This window comes from Myotis davidii, unplaced genomic scaffold (genome assembly GCF_000327345.1).
Source record: "Myotis davidii unplaced genomic scaffold, ASM32734v1 scaffold946, whole genome shotgun sequence".
Lineage (NCBI taxonomy): Eukaryota > Metazoa > Chordata > Mammalia > Chiroptera > Vespertilionidae > Myotis > Myotis davidii.
The window spans coordinates 1,530,661-1,547,794 of record NW_006297395.1 but is presented as its reverse complement, the minus strand read 5'-3'; the positions used below and the strand labels follow the sequence as shown (position 1 = coordinate 1,547,794).

Here is a 17,134-nt window from a genome sequence, read left to right as displayed (position 1 = left end):
GGCAGTAGGGTCCCACCGGGAAACGCAGTGAAACGCTAAGGTTTTAGCCGAGCGGTGGTGCCCAGGGCGTGTGGACTCGGGCCGCTCGGGTCTGTGCGCTGCCTCAGTCCCTCCTGTGCCCGGTGGGGCGGGGCCCGGCACCAGCACCGGCACCGGCGGTGGGCCTGAGTTCTGCAGCGCAGCGCTCCCAACCCGGGGCGGTGTGGGGGGCGGGAAAGCGCGCCTTAGGTCGAAAATGACGTGAGTGTGTGTGTGTGTGTGTGTGTGTGTGTGTGTGTGTGTGTTTAACATTAGGCTCTGTTTTTGTGGGACACAATATATGTTGACCCTTTTGATACTTCAAAACTCATCAGCTAAACGGAATGAACTTTAGACAGTGAAGTTCACGGTGGTTACTGGTTGTGTTTTTATTTTTCACTTGTAATGATATTCTGTCCTTGTATTTGCTTTTCTAGATTTTCCTGGCATCTGTCATCCTTCAACCTTGTACCCAGGGTTGGTCATCACCGGGCACCATGACGGCTGCCGAGAATGTGTGCTATACGTTAATTAACGTGCCAATGGACTCGGAACCTCCATCGGAAATGAGCTTAAAAAATGATCTAGGTAAACCTTGACGATGTTTTGGAAATGAAAGGCTCATTTGCACTTCAAGTTTCTTTATCATTAGAAATGCTTAATTTTTGTCTTGAGCTTTTTCTAGGATCTCTTCAGTAGACCCTTTGTCTTATTAAAAAATGGAAACTTTTGTTACCTTTAGACGTACTGGTTTTTGGAAATAAAACATCTCAGCCCAGCTTCGTAAAGCTAAAGAAATGTAGTAATTTTAGTTGTTAGATAGTCTTAAAAATAACATAATGGCTTGTGTGGTTTAATATATTATGCTTAAATATATCTGACAATACTCTGTAGGTAAAAGGTTGAGAGAATGTGTATTTGAATGTCTTAGTTCCTTTGTGCATGTAACTTCCTATTACTTAGGTGGTAAAACCAAAAGAACTTTGTTTTCACCTGTTGACCAAATGAAGTCAACACGAGAATACACAAGTATTTTCTAGAAAGGTTTAAACTTTTCATTTTTAAAACATACAAAAAACAAGAACTATATTTCTGAATTTTAAAAGTGTACACTGTCTCCTTTTTTGTAATTCTGTAAAGAAAATTTTTAAGTGACCCATATTCCAAAAGAATGATTCTTGTTTAATTGAACTACTAAAAATAAGTTTAACTTAAACTGATAACGACTGTTTAAAATAGAGTGAAAAATTATGCTTCAGGTCTTGAAAGTATCTTTTAGAAAGATAGTTTGCAGTTTGAAAGGAGACAATATTTTGTGTATTCCCACCTCTTACTAAGTAGTAATGGATTTTAGTTCACTTATTAGGTTTCTATTGAGGTCTATTTTTAGAGAAGGAAAAAGAAACCCTGTTTTATGGCATTTAAACTGATACCTTTATATACAAAAGCTGTGTGTGTGTGTGTGTGTGTGTGTGTGTGTTCATACTTATAGTAGAATGGAATGAAAATTGATGAATAAACTTTAGTTAGTTTTAGACCCCCCAAATACTTAAGGTTATAACTAGAAAGGTAAAGAACAAAACCCATCCTTAATTGTAAACAATACCCTTTTTTAATTGCAGCTGCCTTGACTAACCTTCCCTAACCAAAAGAGTTGAGATGAGAAAAAGTTTAGAAGTAGTTTCCAATTTGCGTAACAAATACCTTTTGTTTGGTGAAATACTTCGTTGCTTTACCTACACTTTTCTTTACCTTCAATCACTCACTGGATATGTGCTCTGACGGCTGTACATTCTCTGAAGTCTGGAGTAATATTATGGTGAATTGAATTGATATTTCAAAGTTTCCATATCTTTTGGTAGTGATCATAAAGGAACAGAAGTTTTGAAAATTTTGAAGATGTGGATAAAAGCATCCCCCTACTCAATTTGAATTGTTAAAATAATTGGAAATGGGTGTTGAGGAGGCTTCAAATATAAATGGTGTAGATTTTTATTTATTTATTTATTTATTACTCAGAAAGAAAGGTTTGTGACAAAGAGAGGAAAACCTGTATTGTGAATACAACTTTGGCCACTTAGAACTCTGCCTGTTTTGTGGTTATAGTTATCAGCTACTGACATCTCTCCTGATGCTTTGTTTTTGTCCTCTTCACAGATTTAACAACTCAAAGTTTGCCCAGATTGGCACTCCATCCTTCAGCATTTATTTCTTTTCTCTTTTTTTAAAATATATTTTATTGATTTTTTTATAGAGAGGAAGGGAGAGAGAGAGTTAGAAACATCGATGAGAGAGAAACATCGATCAGCTGCCTCCTGCACATCTCCTACTGGGGATGTGCCTGCAACCCAGGTACATGCCCTCGACCGGAATCGAACCTGGGACCCTTCAGTCCGCAGGCCGACGCTCTATCCACTGAGCCAAACCGGTTTTGGCAGCATTTATTTCTTGACTTGACATGGCACTTGCCAATTTTTATTAATATATGGCAGGAGATATAATACTCTGAAGCAGGGAGAGATGTATGAGAATTTAGTCAGTTTTAAACAAAAATACTGACCCTTATGGGATAAATATGTTAATAACCCTCACTTTGTTTTCAGTTCAAATATCTGAGGATATTCTCTGTTCTGCAACATGTTAAAATATCATACCAAGCCAGGAATAGATACTTAGCCTTTGGGGGCTAGAATGAACTTTTGTTTCGCCTAGTACAATTCTTCCAAAGCTTAAATCCTTTCTATAACTCTATACCAACTGTAGTTTCTGTCTCTTTGGCAACAGCAAAGAGCTCTTTATGTAGTAGCCACTTTGTTCTAAGTGTTAGAAATATATTTTTTGTTTTTGGCTCATGATAACTCTAAGATTATTAAGTACCTTTGTCTTCCCTCTGTCCTTCTAGATACTTGTTTATTCTTGTCTCTTATATTTCTGCCTTTGAATTTTGGATCCAAAAGATGTACCATACATTCTTTAGTATTCAAAGATAATGCTGTAAAGTTATAGATGGTTTTACATAAAATACTTTATAGTGCATATTTTTTTAGACTAAGTAACAATAAACTAGCACCTTATCTTAAATGTGTTATCCTTAATTCTAAACAGTGGCTACTAATCTATAACAATTTATTTATTTTTAAATATATTTTATTGATTTTTTTACAGAGAGGAAGGGAGAAGGATAGAGAATTTGAAACAACGATGAGAGAGAAACATCGATCAGCTGCCTCCTGTACATCCCCTCCTGGGGTTGTGCCTGCAACCCAGGTACATGCCCTTGACCGGAATCGAACTTGGGACCTTTCAGTCCGCAGGCCGACGCTCTATCCACTGAGCCACACCGGTTAGGGCTATTATAGTCCAATTTGAATTTTTCCAATTTTTACGTAATTCCTTAAAGATTCTAAAGTTTTATAGTCTGTAGGAATATGGTGGCATCTTGGGATTAATCTAGTCTTTAGTTCCCAATCTTTTTGAGTTTGAGGATCTCCTAATATTGAAAACATGTCAGTGATCACTCCTTCCCTCAATAATGGTTGTAATGTTGGTTGAGAAAATATATATGGACTAAAAACTACTTTGAATTCAGAAGCTCTTAATGGCACATATTTACATTTTGAAATATAGCTGCTTGCATGTTTGAGACATACATTATTTACTATACCTATACATTTATGGTCTCTGCATTAATTCCATTGGTTAGGGACCAGAGATATAATCCAGTGCCTTCATATTATATGTGAAGAATCACAGATAAATCACCTGTGGAAAGTCATACAGCTTGTTTGTGGCATGACCAGATTGATGTCCCTTGTTATTTGGGTTTGTGCCTTTATTATCATTGCTCCTGATAAAGTGAGAAAATGGTTTTACTTTGTTAATTGCTTTTGAAATTATCTAAGAAATTTTCTGTTGAAATAATTATGTTTTATTTAAAAATTTTTAAATCAGAAAAAGGAGATGTGAAGTCAAAGACTGAAGCTTTGAAGAAAGTCATCATCATGATTCTGAATGGTGAAAAGCTTCCTGGACTTCTGATGACCATCATTCGTTTTGTGCTACCTCTTCAGGATCACACCATCAAAAAATTACTTTTGGTATTTTGGGAAATTGTTCCTAAAACCACTCCAGATGGGAGACTTTTACATGAAATGATCCTTGTATGTGATGCATATAGAAAGGTAAACTAAACCATAATTATCTGTGAATATTGCTTTGATTTTAGATCATTGTAAAACTGGTGGAAAGGGCTTTATTTTACTTGTAGGAACTGAAGTTATAAGGAGTTACAGTAAAAAGTTTTATTGTTACTTTTTCCAGACATTTCCTATGCATTTTTATGTGTTGTTAATAAAAACAGTGACACAGAATCTGTATATATAAAAGCCTAAGCAACCGTTATGACCTGATGACTGGCTAATAGCTATGACACGCACTGACCACCAGGGGGCAGATGCTCAAAGCAGGAGCTGCCCCCTCGTGGTCAGTGCGCTTGCTCCCACAGCCAACCTCCCGTGGCCAGCCAACCTCCTCCAGTCCCCTCGCTGGCTGCTTGGCCCGATTAGGACTGGGCGAGACAGCCCTGATCAGCTGGGAGGGACCCCACCCATGCACAAATTCATGCGCTGGGCCTCTAGTATAAGATAATTGATGTGACAAATAAAAATTGCTTTCATTAACAGGAATCTGATGAAAATGATGTGATAATCTAGGTCTTTCTCAAACCCACTTACTGATTTTTTTTGTTGGAAAATTTTGCATTAATATATTATTTTTTAATTCTGGAACTCAACACTTTCTATTTAAATTTTTATATCAGGATCTTCAGCATCCTAATGAATTTATTCGAGGATCCACTCTTCGTTTTCTTTGCAAATTGAAAGAAGCAGAATTGTTAGAACCTTTAATGCCAGCTATTCGTGCTTGTTTGGAGCATCGTCACAGCTATGTTAGAAGAAATGCTGTTTTGGCCATCTATACTATCTATAGGTAAATAAGATATTCCTTTGGCCTAAATCTGTGAGGTGTTTATTCTTTTACATTAGAGGTTCCAAAGTGGTTTCTTACAGATTGTATGTAGCTTGCATATGTGTTTCATTTGGCCTAAACAAGATTTTTTCCCTTAATTATAATTAAGTTGTCAACATGAAAAGTTAAAAGATCTGGCAACACTGGGTCTTAGTTTCTGCATGACAACAATCTGCTGAATTCATTGATAAGTAGCCCCCTTTTAAACAGGTTGTACACTTTCCAGTTTATGACAGTGCCTGTCATTCTCAGTTGTGTTACTCCAGCCCACTTAATTAATTTATTAATTTAGTTCCTAAAGGCTTTGTTTTGAGTTTTGACTGTTTTAGAATTCTCTTTTTGTGGAATGTGGGTCTTTCTACCCTTCCTTAGAGGCCTTAAGGAGGGAACTTTTTAAGGAAGAATTGCAGTTCTCAACTAATTCCTCTTACTAGAAAGCTGAAGATTTTGAACTTTAAAAACATTCAAAGAACCAGTTAGATCAGTGGTTCTCAGCCTTCTGGCCCTTAAAATACAGTTCCTCATGTTGTGACCCAACCATAAAATTATTTTCGTTGCTACTTCATAACGGTAATGTTGCTACTGTTATGAATCGTAATGTGAATATCTGATATGCAGGATGATCTTCAGCGACCCCTGTGAAAGGGTCGTTTGCCCGCCAAAGGGATCACGACCCACAGGTTGAGAACTACTGAGTTAGATGAAGCTAGAATGCTTGGTTTTTATAATCACTGGTGTCAATCCATTAGAAGTCAATCCATTAGAAGTAGGATGTAATTTTTATAAATATCTTTGTACTTTAATAGTTGATTATTATGTAATTTTACAGTTCTTGTACTGTTATGCTAGATTTTGTTTTCTGTTAGGGAAAGTGGTATTGTGGTTAATAACGTAGAGTTTCATGAAAGCTACCATACAGACTACACAGATTTCAGTATTTAAACTACCAGTACATGCACAAAAATTATGCCATTAAGACAATTGGAAATTTGAACACTAGCTATATCATGATATTAAGGAATTGTTAAATTTTTAAGGTCTGATAAGGGTATTATGATTAATTTTATAAAGAAAGAATTCTCAATTTTAGAAAACATACCAGGGTATTCCAAAAAATATATATACACTTTAACAGCTGATTCTATTACACTTTGAAAATGAAATGTATTTTAATAAATACTGCCTTTCTAATTATTCAAAGTGTGTGTACATTTTTGACACCCTCTATTTACAAAAGAAGTGATAAGTGGTCTGGGATTTACTTCAAAATAATATGGGAGGAGAGGAATATCGATGTAACAAAAATGGTTGTGAATGAATAATTCTTGAAGTTAGGTAATAGCTTTTAATAAGCCAGTTATTATTCTGTTGGAAATACTTAAAAATTTCCAAAATAAGAAATGAGTAAGTAAATCGGCTAATAAGTATAGTGTATAACGAGTAAAATTCAAGGGACGCTTTTTTTCTCTGATAATTCTTTAAGAATCATCTTTAAGTACCTTGAGGATGTCATCATGAGCATTGGTATTTTATTCCTAAAGTATATGAAAGGCAATTACTTGAGATAGTTGTTAGATAGCATGCTGAGTAAATTAGCTTTTTCTGTACTGAACTATAAAAGTATAATTTGATAACTTAATAGATGAAGATGTAAGCTTGTGATTCCTACACACAACTTTCTAATTGATTTAAAGTTTTAAAACACAAAACAATTGATACTGTTATAAAGTTTGATAAAGATTAATTTTGCAGTGTTCATAGAGTTATAAAATAAAATAACAAAATAGGATTTTATTAAACATGGATATTACTGGTTTTATTTCAAGAAATTTTGAACATCTTATACCTGATGCTCCTGAACTGATACATGATTTTCTGGTGAATGAGAAGGATGCAAGTTGCAAAAGGAATGCATTTATGATGCTAATTCATGCAGATCAGGTAAGTACTTTAAAAAAAATAACTTTTATGACTGTACTTAAATGAGAATTAAAAGTGTTACAGCCCAGCCTAGCCTGTTTGGGGACACCCTCTATTTACAAAAGAAATGATAAGTGGTCTGGGATTTGCTTCACAATAATATGGGAGGAGAGGAAGTGGAGAGGGGTATCAATGTAACAAAAATGGTTTTGAGTGAATAATTCTTGAAGTTAGGTAATAGCTTTTAATAAGCCAGTGTCCCAGGTTCAATTCCAGTCAAGGGCACGTACCTCAGTTGCAGGCTCCATCCTGGCTGGGGGCCTTGGTCGGGGTGCATGCAGGAGGCAACCAATCGATGTGTTTCTCTCACATTGATATTTTTCTCTGACTTTCCCTCTCTTCCACTCTCTCTAAAAATCAGTGAAAAAATATCCTAGGGTGGGGATTTTAAATAAAGAGTATTACAGTCCAGCTGGTGTGGTCCAATGGTTGAGTGTTGACAAACGAACCATATCACAATTCTATTCCCTAGTTAGGGCACATGCCTGGGTTGTGGGCTCAATCCCCAGTAAGGGTGGGCAGGAGGCAGCCTATTAATGATTCCGTCTCATCATTGACGTTTCTCTCTCTCTCTCCCTCTCCCTCTCTCTGAAATCAATAAAAACATATTTTAAAAAAAGTATTACATAGGCCTAATCCAGTTTTTAGACAGTAATTCTGTTTATAGTATGTGATTTGTATATTTTGATTTTGATTTTTTTTAGATTTTTGAGATTTAATTTGTATAAAAATACAGTGGTTTTTCTTAACCCTTCTCTGGAATATTGTTTATATATATTCTTTTTCAAATTAAACATTTAATAACCACTTTACAGGTTTTCCAGATTGAAATTATGGCCATATTCTATAGCCTTCTACTTTGGGGTTTTGATGTATGTTTTTCCTTCTCTTGGTATAGATCTAAAATTGTTTAACAAAGAAAAACAGAGGCCAGGGGATTGTCAAGGGCGGGGGTTAAAAAAAGGACACATATGTAATACCCTTCGTAATACTTTAAGCAAAAAAACAAACAAACAAAAAACACAAACAAAAACAGTAGCTTTGTATAAGATCCACCCTGAGCCATGTCCGTGAAAGCAGGGGTGCTTTCAATGTAGATGTGTGTTCTTATAGACTTCAAGTTTCATGAGTGAATATCAACTCTACATCCAGCTCAGCTGGTGGTTAAAGTATATGGATCTGCTGGTGGCTAGCAGTGACTTTGCACATCTTGGTGGCATCTAATCTTAGATTTTTGTTATCCAGTATTTATCAAAATGTAAGAAATACGCATGAAGATTGAAAAATATAGAGTCTATTCACGCCTCTGAAATTTAGATGCTGCTGTTTTATCTTTATAAATAAAACTATAAGAAGCCGAAACCGGTTTGGCTCAGTGGATAGAGCGTCGGCCTGCGGACTCAAGGGTCCTGGGTTCGATTCCGGTCAAGGGCATGTACCTGGGTTGTGGGCATATCCCCAGTGGGGGATGTGCAGGAGGCAGCTGGTCGATGATTCTCTCTCATCGATGTTTCTGGCTCTCTATCCCTCTCCCTTCCTCTCTGTGAAAAAAAGCAATAAAATATTTAAAAAAAAAAACTATAAGAAAACTACTTATTTAGGTCACAATGTTTTGTCCTCATATAGAGTTGGTTTTAGTGATGTTATTTTGGTGTTACCTACATGAAGGGATATAATCAGAAATAGTTCAATAAAATTTGTTGATACTTTTACTGTAGAGATGTTGTTGAGGCCATAGTTCTCTATATCAGTGTTTGGTATATGAGAATTGATGAGATTTTTCTTCTTGATCTCAGAAATAGGAAGAACTATACTCCAAAGCAGCTGGTTTTTTTTAATTGTATAAATCCCTGAATCATATACCCTGAATACATAGTATTTTTCTCCTTGGTTTAACTACAAGAAAATTCAGACCCCAGATTTGTGACCCATTTCTAAAACATATATTTGACTTTATGGCTTATATTTATATGTTAACTTTATTTTTTTTGTCATTAGTTAATTTTTCTTTGCCCTGATTTCCTCATTTGTTTTCTATTTAGTTGTGTATGTTTTTTTAAGTTGCATTAAGTCCTTTTATTGACTGAGGTGGAGTTTGATAAATATATTCTTATTTTTTTAGGATCGAGCTTTGGATTACCTAAGTACTTGTATTGATCAGGTTCAGACATTTGGAGACATTCTTCAGTTGGTTATTGTTGAGCTAATTTATAAGGTAAGACTTATAAATTTTACCCAATGATGGGTAAAATAACCTTGAACAGTTTAAGATAAGATAAAATAGTCTTTTTAGAAAGCTCTTTAATTGCTAGGATAATATATTTTAACTAGAGGCTCAGTACAGGTATTTGTGCACTGGTGGGGTCCCTTGGCCTGGCCTGTGCCCTCTTGCAATCCAGGACCCCTTGGGGAATGTCAGACTGCCAGTTTCAGCCTGATCCCTGTTAGCCAGTCTCTTAGGCTTCTATATATATAGACTTGAGGCTTGATGCACGAAATTCACGCAAGGGTCTCGGCCCTTGGCGGTGGCTTGCCTCAATGATGGCTTGCCTCAGCAGTGGCATGCCTTGGCCCTCACAGCCACGGCGGCTTGCCTTGGCCCTTGCAGCCCTGGCTTTGTCTGGAAGGTTGTCCTGAAGGACGTCCGGAAGGTTGTTCGGCTGTCTGGTCTAATTAGCATATTATGCTTTTTTTATTATAGGTAGTAGACACAATGTCTCATCCCAAGTTGGTAGTCATCTTCAGATGTCTTTATAAGTCTGCTAGAGGCCTGGTGCACAAAAATTTGTGAACTTGTGGAGGGGGGGTCCCTCAGCCCAGCCTGTGCCCTCTCACAGTCTGGGACCCCTCGGGGGATGTTCACCTGCTGGCTTAGGCCTGCTCCCCGGGGATTGGGCCTAAGCTGGCAGTCAGACATCCCTCTGGAAGCCTGGGAGCCCTCGGGGGCTGGCAGTCAGACATCCCTCTGGAAGCTGGCAGTCAGACATCCCTCTGGAAGCCTGGGAGCCCTCCCACTTGCCAGTAGGGAGCAGGCCTAAGCTGCAGTTGGACATCCTTAGCGCTGCTGAGGAGGCGGGAGAGGCTCCCACCACCACCACTGTACTGGCAGCCATCAGCCTGGCTTGTGGCTGAGCAGAGCTCCCCCCTGTGAGAGCACACTGACCACCAGGGGACAGCTCCTGCATTGAGCATCTGCCCCCTGGTGGTCAGTGTGTGTCATAGTGACCAGTCATTCCCAGTCGTTCTGCTGTTAGGGTCAATTTGCATATTACCCTTTTATTATATAGGATTCTTAGCTTTCAAGTTAAGATAACTAGCATCCCATAAGCTGACATCTATTTTAAAAAATGTATTTGAAATCAACTGTCCATGAAGTCAGTTGGAACCTAAATGTTTTCTTCTCCAGGTCTGTCATGCTAATCCATCAGAAAGGGCTCGTTTTATTCGTTGCATCTATAACTTATTACAGTCATCTAGTCCTGCTGTAAAATATGAAGCCGCTGGAACTTTAGTGACTCTCTCCAGTGCACCTACTGCAATCAAGGTACTGATTATTTATTTTGGTGCCAGTTAAATTATAGGTACTCTATTTTATCACTTACGATTTAGTAACATTGCAGTTTACTATGTGGTTACATAGCATTGCATGATATGGAGATAACAGCTACAAATTTCACAAAATTATTTGATTCCTTATGTAGTCTGATTTCTTTTCTTCCTTCCTGTTTTCATACATAAATACATGGAGAGAAAGAGAGACAGAAAATACCAATATTTCTAGTTTCAAGGTAATGGTTCTGCTGTTTTAAGCTATCTCCCATACTTTACATTGAAACTTAGAGCTGGGAGAATGAATTCTGGATCCTAAATGATGGGTTCTATAAAAGGTGCCAGTAAGTATATTCAGTAATGGAATATAATCTTTCTCTTCTTTAGTTATTGTGTCAAAACTATATAAGGAATCCCTACTGTGTTCAAAGAATGAATTATTCTAGAAAGCCAGATTGTATAAATAGGAGAATTTACTGCTATATACACCAATACTTTAAATTATTAAAAGACATTTTATATTAAAATAATTTAAAGCTTACAGAGAAGTTGCAAACATAGGACGAAGTTCCCATTACCTTTCATCCAGCTTTCCATAATGTTCATGCCTTACATAACGATTGTATAATTATCAAAACCAAGAAATTGCAATTGGAACAATATTATTACCTAAATTATAGACTAATGCACTTTTTCTTTCCCAGGATCCAGTCCAGGCCTACATTACACTTAGTTGTCATATGTTAGTCTCCTCCAGTCCCTTACAGTTCCTTAACCTGTCCTTGTTTTTCACGATCTTGAGACTTTTGAAGAGTATTGAGTCATTTTGTAAAATATCCCTCAATTTGGGTTTGTCTCATGTTTTCTCATTATAATGGTGAGGCTGTTTATTTTGGGGGGAGAATACCACAGAAGTCTAAGTATCATAAAGGAGTACATGATGTTGATATATCTTATGAATGGTAATGTTAACTTTGATCAATCAGTTAAGGTGGTGTCTGCCAGATTTCTCCACTGTTGAATTATGAATTTTTCTTTCACAATTAGTAATATCATGGGAAGATACTTTGAAACTGTGCATTTGGTTTATTTCTTGTCAAACTTGCACCGACCAATTTTAGCATCCATCAGTGGACCTTTTCTACAGCAGTTATTACTGTGGTATTTTAGTGGTAATTTTCTATTTTCCTCTTTTACATGTACTAATTGGAGTTCTGTAAGGAAGAGCTGCCCCTCTCCTTCTCTGTCTTTCCTTCTTTCTTTCTTTATGTCTATAAGGATATTTTATTGCATGGATTATAATCCAATATTATATTGTCATTTATTTTGTTGATCAAATTGTTCTAGGTCATTGGGAGCTCTTGGAGTTTTGCTCCTCTGCTTTTCATAACTCAGGGTCATTTAATATTCTTGATTTTTCTGCAGTATAATGAAGGTGTGTTGGACCTAAAGTAAAAGGTGCTTAGTAGCTATACTTTTGGAGATTTTTTACCTGCTTTGTTCTCCCTTGTTCCTTAATATCAATCCTTAATTTTTGGTGGTTAATAAGTAGCCTATAGCAGTCCTTTTCCTCCTTTTAATTTCTGATGCTTTTAATCTTTTGTAAACTTGAAAAACAATGATATTTTTTAGAATTTAGGGAATAGAAGAATATATTCCCCTGGAAAAAAATGCACAAATTTTTAATGTGGGAGTAGTGAATATATTTTGGCTTCTTGGGGATTTGTTTTCCTTCTTATTTTCAGATTCTATGTTAAAGATAGATGAATGTGTTCTTAAATGTATTTCTTTTTTACATAGGCTGCTGCTCAGTGTTACATTGATTTAATTATTAAGGAGAGTGACAACAATGTAAAGCTCATAGTTCTGGATCGATTGGTCGAATTAAAAGAGCATCCTGCTCATGAACGAGTACTACAGGTAAATGTTTGAAAGAGAAATCTTAAATAAAATCTTTTTCAAATTGAGATAATTTCCAAGCCTTCCCATCTTTGTTAGATTAAATGCTTGGAGACTGGGCAGTTTAAATTTTGCTCAGCTAAAGTATAACTCATCATTACCTTTTGGGGTATTGTCTTTGCTATTAAAAAATATTTCTAACATATATTATCTTTTATCTTTTCTGTTTGTATTGCACTTGGTATTCTTAGAGATCGAGATAGATTTGTTTTGATTTGGATGTAATTTATATTTCTTGGAAAATAATTGTAATTGTACCAACTGAGTGAAATAAAAGCTGCTTAGATTCTAGAATATTATCAGCATAACTATTAATCTGCGATAATAATGATTATTATAAAAATAAAGCTCCAAAACAGCTAAAGTCATGCTGATCCTCCTTCAGAACATCAAAAGTTTTCTATAAAGGACATTATTGGGAAAATTGAAGAAATGTGAATATAGACTGTATATTAGTTAATAGTATTAGTATCAATAAGTTCTCTTAATTTGATAATTGTATTGTGGTTATAGAAGAAATTCTTAATACACTAACATGTTTAGGAGTAGAGAGAGTATGATAATACATATATGGCAAAGTTTTAACTACTAGTGAATATAAGTGAAGGCTATATAGGAATTTATTCCTAGACTTTTTAGAACTTCCTTGTCAGTGAAATTTTTAAAAGATATTAAGTTTTAAAGAAGTAAAATCATTGACAAATTAATTTTGGTATATTTTTAAATATTTATCTGCCATACATTTTTAAGTATGCATCTTTAAAATATTGCATTTTTCTGCAGAGCCAGATGTCCCCCGAATACCTTTTTTGTTTGTTTTGTCCAATTTCTGGCCATATATCATCATATCTGATTGTTATGTCCCTTAAGTCTCTAATTTGAGCAGTTTGTTCGTTTGTTTTTAATTAATTTTAGAGAGGGGGGAAGGCAGAAAGAGAAAAAGAGAGAGAGATTTGTTATTCCATTTATTTATGCATTCATTGGTTGTTTCCTGTATGTGCCCTGACCAGGGATCAAACTGCATATCAGGACTAGGCTCTAACCAACTGAGCTACCCAGTCAGGGCGAGTAATTTTTTTTTCGTGACATTGACTTGTTGAAGACACAAGACCAGTTGTCCTGTAAGATGCCCCTCCTCTGGCCCAGCTGGCATTGACTCATGAATCAAGAGGGCACTGGTTTGATTTCCGGTCAAGGTACATGCCTGGGTGCAGACTTGATCCCCAGTGGGGACATGCAGGAGACAGCCAATCAGTGTTTCTCTTTCATCGATGTTTCTATCTCTCCCTCTCCCTTTTTTCTCAAAAAATCAATAAAAGAAGCCTGCGCCAGTTTGGTTCAGTGGATAGAGCATTGGTCCTCGGATTGAAGGGTCTTAGATTCAATTTTGGTGAAGGGCACATACTCCGGTTGCAGGCTCAATCCCGGCCCTGGTTAGGGCGAGTGCAGGAGGCAACCAATCGATGTGCCTCTCTCACATCCATGTTTCTCTCTCTCTGTCTCTCTCCTTCCCTTCCACTCTCTAAAAATTCAATGAAAAAAATACCCTCGGTGAGGATTAACAAAAATGTAATAAAACCAATAAAAACATTTTTTTAAAAAAAGATGCCCCACCCTAGCTGTTTTGGCTCAGTGGCTAGAGCTTCAGCCTGTGGATAGAAGGATCCTAGGTTTGATTCCTGTCAAGGGGACATGCCTAGGTTGTGGGTTCGATCCCTAGTAAGGGGTGTGCAGGAGGCAGCCAATCAATGATTCTCTCTCATCATTGATGTTTTTATCTCTCTCCCTCTCCCTTTCTCTCTAAAATCAAATATATATATATATATAGAAAATGATGCCCCTCCTCTGAATGTCTGGTTACTTTCTGGTTGTGTCATTTAGCTTGTTCCTTAGACTTCTGTATTTCTTATAAATTCTTAAGTTTATATGAAACGTGATAGAGTCAGAGTAAACATTTTCAGTTTGAATGCATCTTATGTGGTATTGTATATTTCATATTATATCATTTCAAGAGACCAAAAATATCTGGTTCTTCCACTCGAGTGATCTTATTGTTGATCAAAGAATTAAGGTGATGGACAGAACCCTACATTCTTCAGTTAAGATTTTCTTCTTGTGACTAGAAATACTGTTGTTATTTCTGGATATTTTGTTCTTTTTCAGGATCTGGTTATGGACATCCTAAGAGTATTGAGCACACCAGACTTAGAAGTACGCAAGAAAACTCTGCAGTTAGCACTAGATCTTGTCTCTTCTAGAAATGTTGAAGAGGTAAGACAAAACTCTGACAGCAGTTTGTAATCTATTAGGCCATACATGTTGTAATTCTTGCTTATTTTTACTTTGTTCGATAGCTGGTTATTGTCCTGAAGAAGGAAGTGATTAAAACAAATAATGTGTCTGAGCATGAAGATACTGACAAATACAGACAACTCCTTGTGCGAACATTGCATTCCTGTTCTGTCCGATTTCCAGATATGGCTGCAAATGTTATTCCTGTGGTATGTGATTCTGATTACCTTACTTTTGAAATTCACTAAAAGAATTTTGAAAATTCCAGTTAGTCAATAGTTCAATGCTAACTCTTAACTCAGAGGAATAAGGACTTTGACTTCTTTCTCTTCATCAAAACAACAACAAATAACATAGTGACAAAAATATCTCCACATGTTATTATAATTGATGTTTGTTACTATTACCAGTAGGGCAAGTAAGTATTTCTTTCAGAGTTTTACCTCTTAAAGTTGAAGGATTCAGTTAAAGGAGAAATTCACATATCTAGAATATTTTGTTCTCTGTCACTGTCAGATTAATGAGGTATGTTATTGCAATTTGAAATTTTGCCATTGAGCTCTGAATTTTTTTTCTAAAATGATTTTACTTTTAGTTACAATGTAGGAGGATCCAATTAATTTATGCTGCACATAAAACAGAAAAGTCGTGACTGTTTACATTAATGGTGCTTGTCTTAACTTACAGTTTGTTATACATTTGAAAGTTATTAATACATGCTTTGCACATTTCCTTATTAAAAATTGCTTAAGGTTATTAAACCTTAAGTTTAAATTGTTATCCCGTTTCCTTTTTTTCCTAGTTAATGGAATTTCTTAGTGACAGTAATGAAGCGGCAGCTGCTGATGTATTGGAGTTTGTTCGTGAAGCCATTCAGCGCTTTGATAACCTGAGAATGCTTATTGTTGAGAAGATGCTTGAAGTCTTTCATGCTATTAAATCTGTCAAGTAGGTTTAAAATCTGTTTAAATGTAAAGTTGAGTAAGCACTTTACCAATATCTGTCTTTAAAGAGCCAGTTGATAAAAAATATAAGAGTGGGAGGATGACTTAAGACAATCAAGACAAAAATAAGAATGACAATATTACCTTATACCCACCCTTGGTAGATCCATAATCTGTGGGCAAATTTTTTTTATAGTTATGGTGATTTAACTAGATTTCTTTATTTTTATTTTCTTTAAAACATTGTGAATCCTAAAGTGACTAAGAACATATTTTTTAAAGGTATTACTTTTTAGATATCATTATTTATATTTCCTTTATCATTTATTGAAGTGAAGGATTACAAATGCAACCTAAATCTGATGTGTTTTTCTTCAGCTGCCCTATACTAATGAGAAAGGATTTTGTCATCCAACTTTTGTTTGATTTAAAGCATCTGATGGATAGATTATAACAGACTTTCATTATATCTGCATAGGTAGAAAATAAGGGGCCATTACAAAGTTGTTTTTCTGATTGAAAATGTATTGACATTTGTGGAAGTGAGAAAGATTTGCTTTCTTTGTGAGGAAAAAAAAGTCAAAGTTTTGCTTTTGGCAGCCATGATCTCTAGAATTTTTCAGTTTCTATAATTTTTTAAAAAGTGAATTTAATGAAACTCTTAGGGAAAAGATAACTAAAGACTTTATTTAGTTTAACATTTTTAACTAGAAAATGGTTGCTTTCTTTTTTTGTTGTTACTGATCCTTTTGTACTCCTTCCTTGTTCATTGTTCTTGTCAGCATCCTGCCTGTACTTTTCAGTGACTACAAATAAAAAGTACTTTTTACATTAAAAAGAACAATTTTTTATAGTAGTAAGTGATAAGATAAACTTTTGCCTTAACTCTGTTGTAAATGGAAGATAACACCTCTCTGGGAAACATTTTGGTATTTTATTTTCACTACTGGGTTTACCAGTCTTAAGGTGTTCCTACTAAAGATAGATGAGGGCACTTATTTTTCTTTTAATGCTTGTGATTTCTGGGAGAATTAAAGAAACTTAGTGTCTTTGTTATACTTCTTAAAATGTCATTCATAATCCCTTGGAACTACAGAATCTTGTTTTCTTACTTGAGCTTAAATTCACAAAGAAAAATTGCTTCAAGATTTGTTGACAAGTCAGTGTTTCAGAACTTGTATTCTTGCTTTAGGATTTATCGAGGAGCATTGTGGATCCTGGGAGAATACTGTAGTACCAAGGAAGACATTCAGAGTGTGATGACTGAGGTCCGAAGATCCCTGGGGGAGGTACGTTTTACCTTCATAGTAAATGCTATTTTATTTGTTGATTTTTACTTTAGTACTTCTGACTCCCCCCCCCCC

The 17,134-nt window shown here is 35.8% G+C and overlaps 1 protein-coding gene across 1 annotated transcript in view; it reads left to right on the top strand.

Moving 5' to 3' along the window:
- COPB1 (coatomer protein complex subunit beta 1) overlaps positions 1 to 17,134 on the top strand; it is a 36,983-nt gene that overhangs the window by 433 nt on the left and 19,416 nt on the right. The window contains exons 2-12 of the mRNA XM_006773191.2: positions 456 to 606; positions 3,970 to 4,199; positions 4,838 to 5,007; positions 6,873 to 6,987; positions 9,149 to 9,241; positions 10,433 to 10,570; positions 12,376 to 12,495; positions 14,698 to 14,805; positions 14,889 to 15,035; positions 15,629 to 15,774; positions 16,963 to 17,059. Of these exons, the coding sequence (XP_006773254.2) occupies positions 516 to 606; positions 3,970 to 4,199; positions 4,838 to 5,007; positions 6,873 to 6,987; positions 9,149 to 9,241; positions 10,433 to 10,570; positions 12,376 to 12,495; positions 14,698 to 14,805; positions 14,889 to 15,035; positions 15,629 to 15,774; positions 16,963 to 17,059 (1,455 nt within the window). The 5' untranslated portion in view covers positions 456 to 515. The remainder of the gene's footprint in view (positions 1 to 455; positions 607 to 3,969; positions 4,200 to 4,837; positions 5,008 to 6,872; positions 6,988 to 9,148; positions 9,242 to 10,432; positions 10,571 to 12,375; positions 12,496 to 14,697; positions 14,806 to 14,888; positions 15,036 to 15,628; positions 15,775 to 16,962; positions 17,060 to 17,134) is intronic.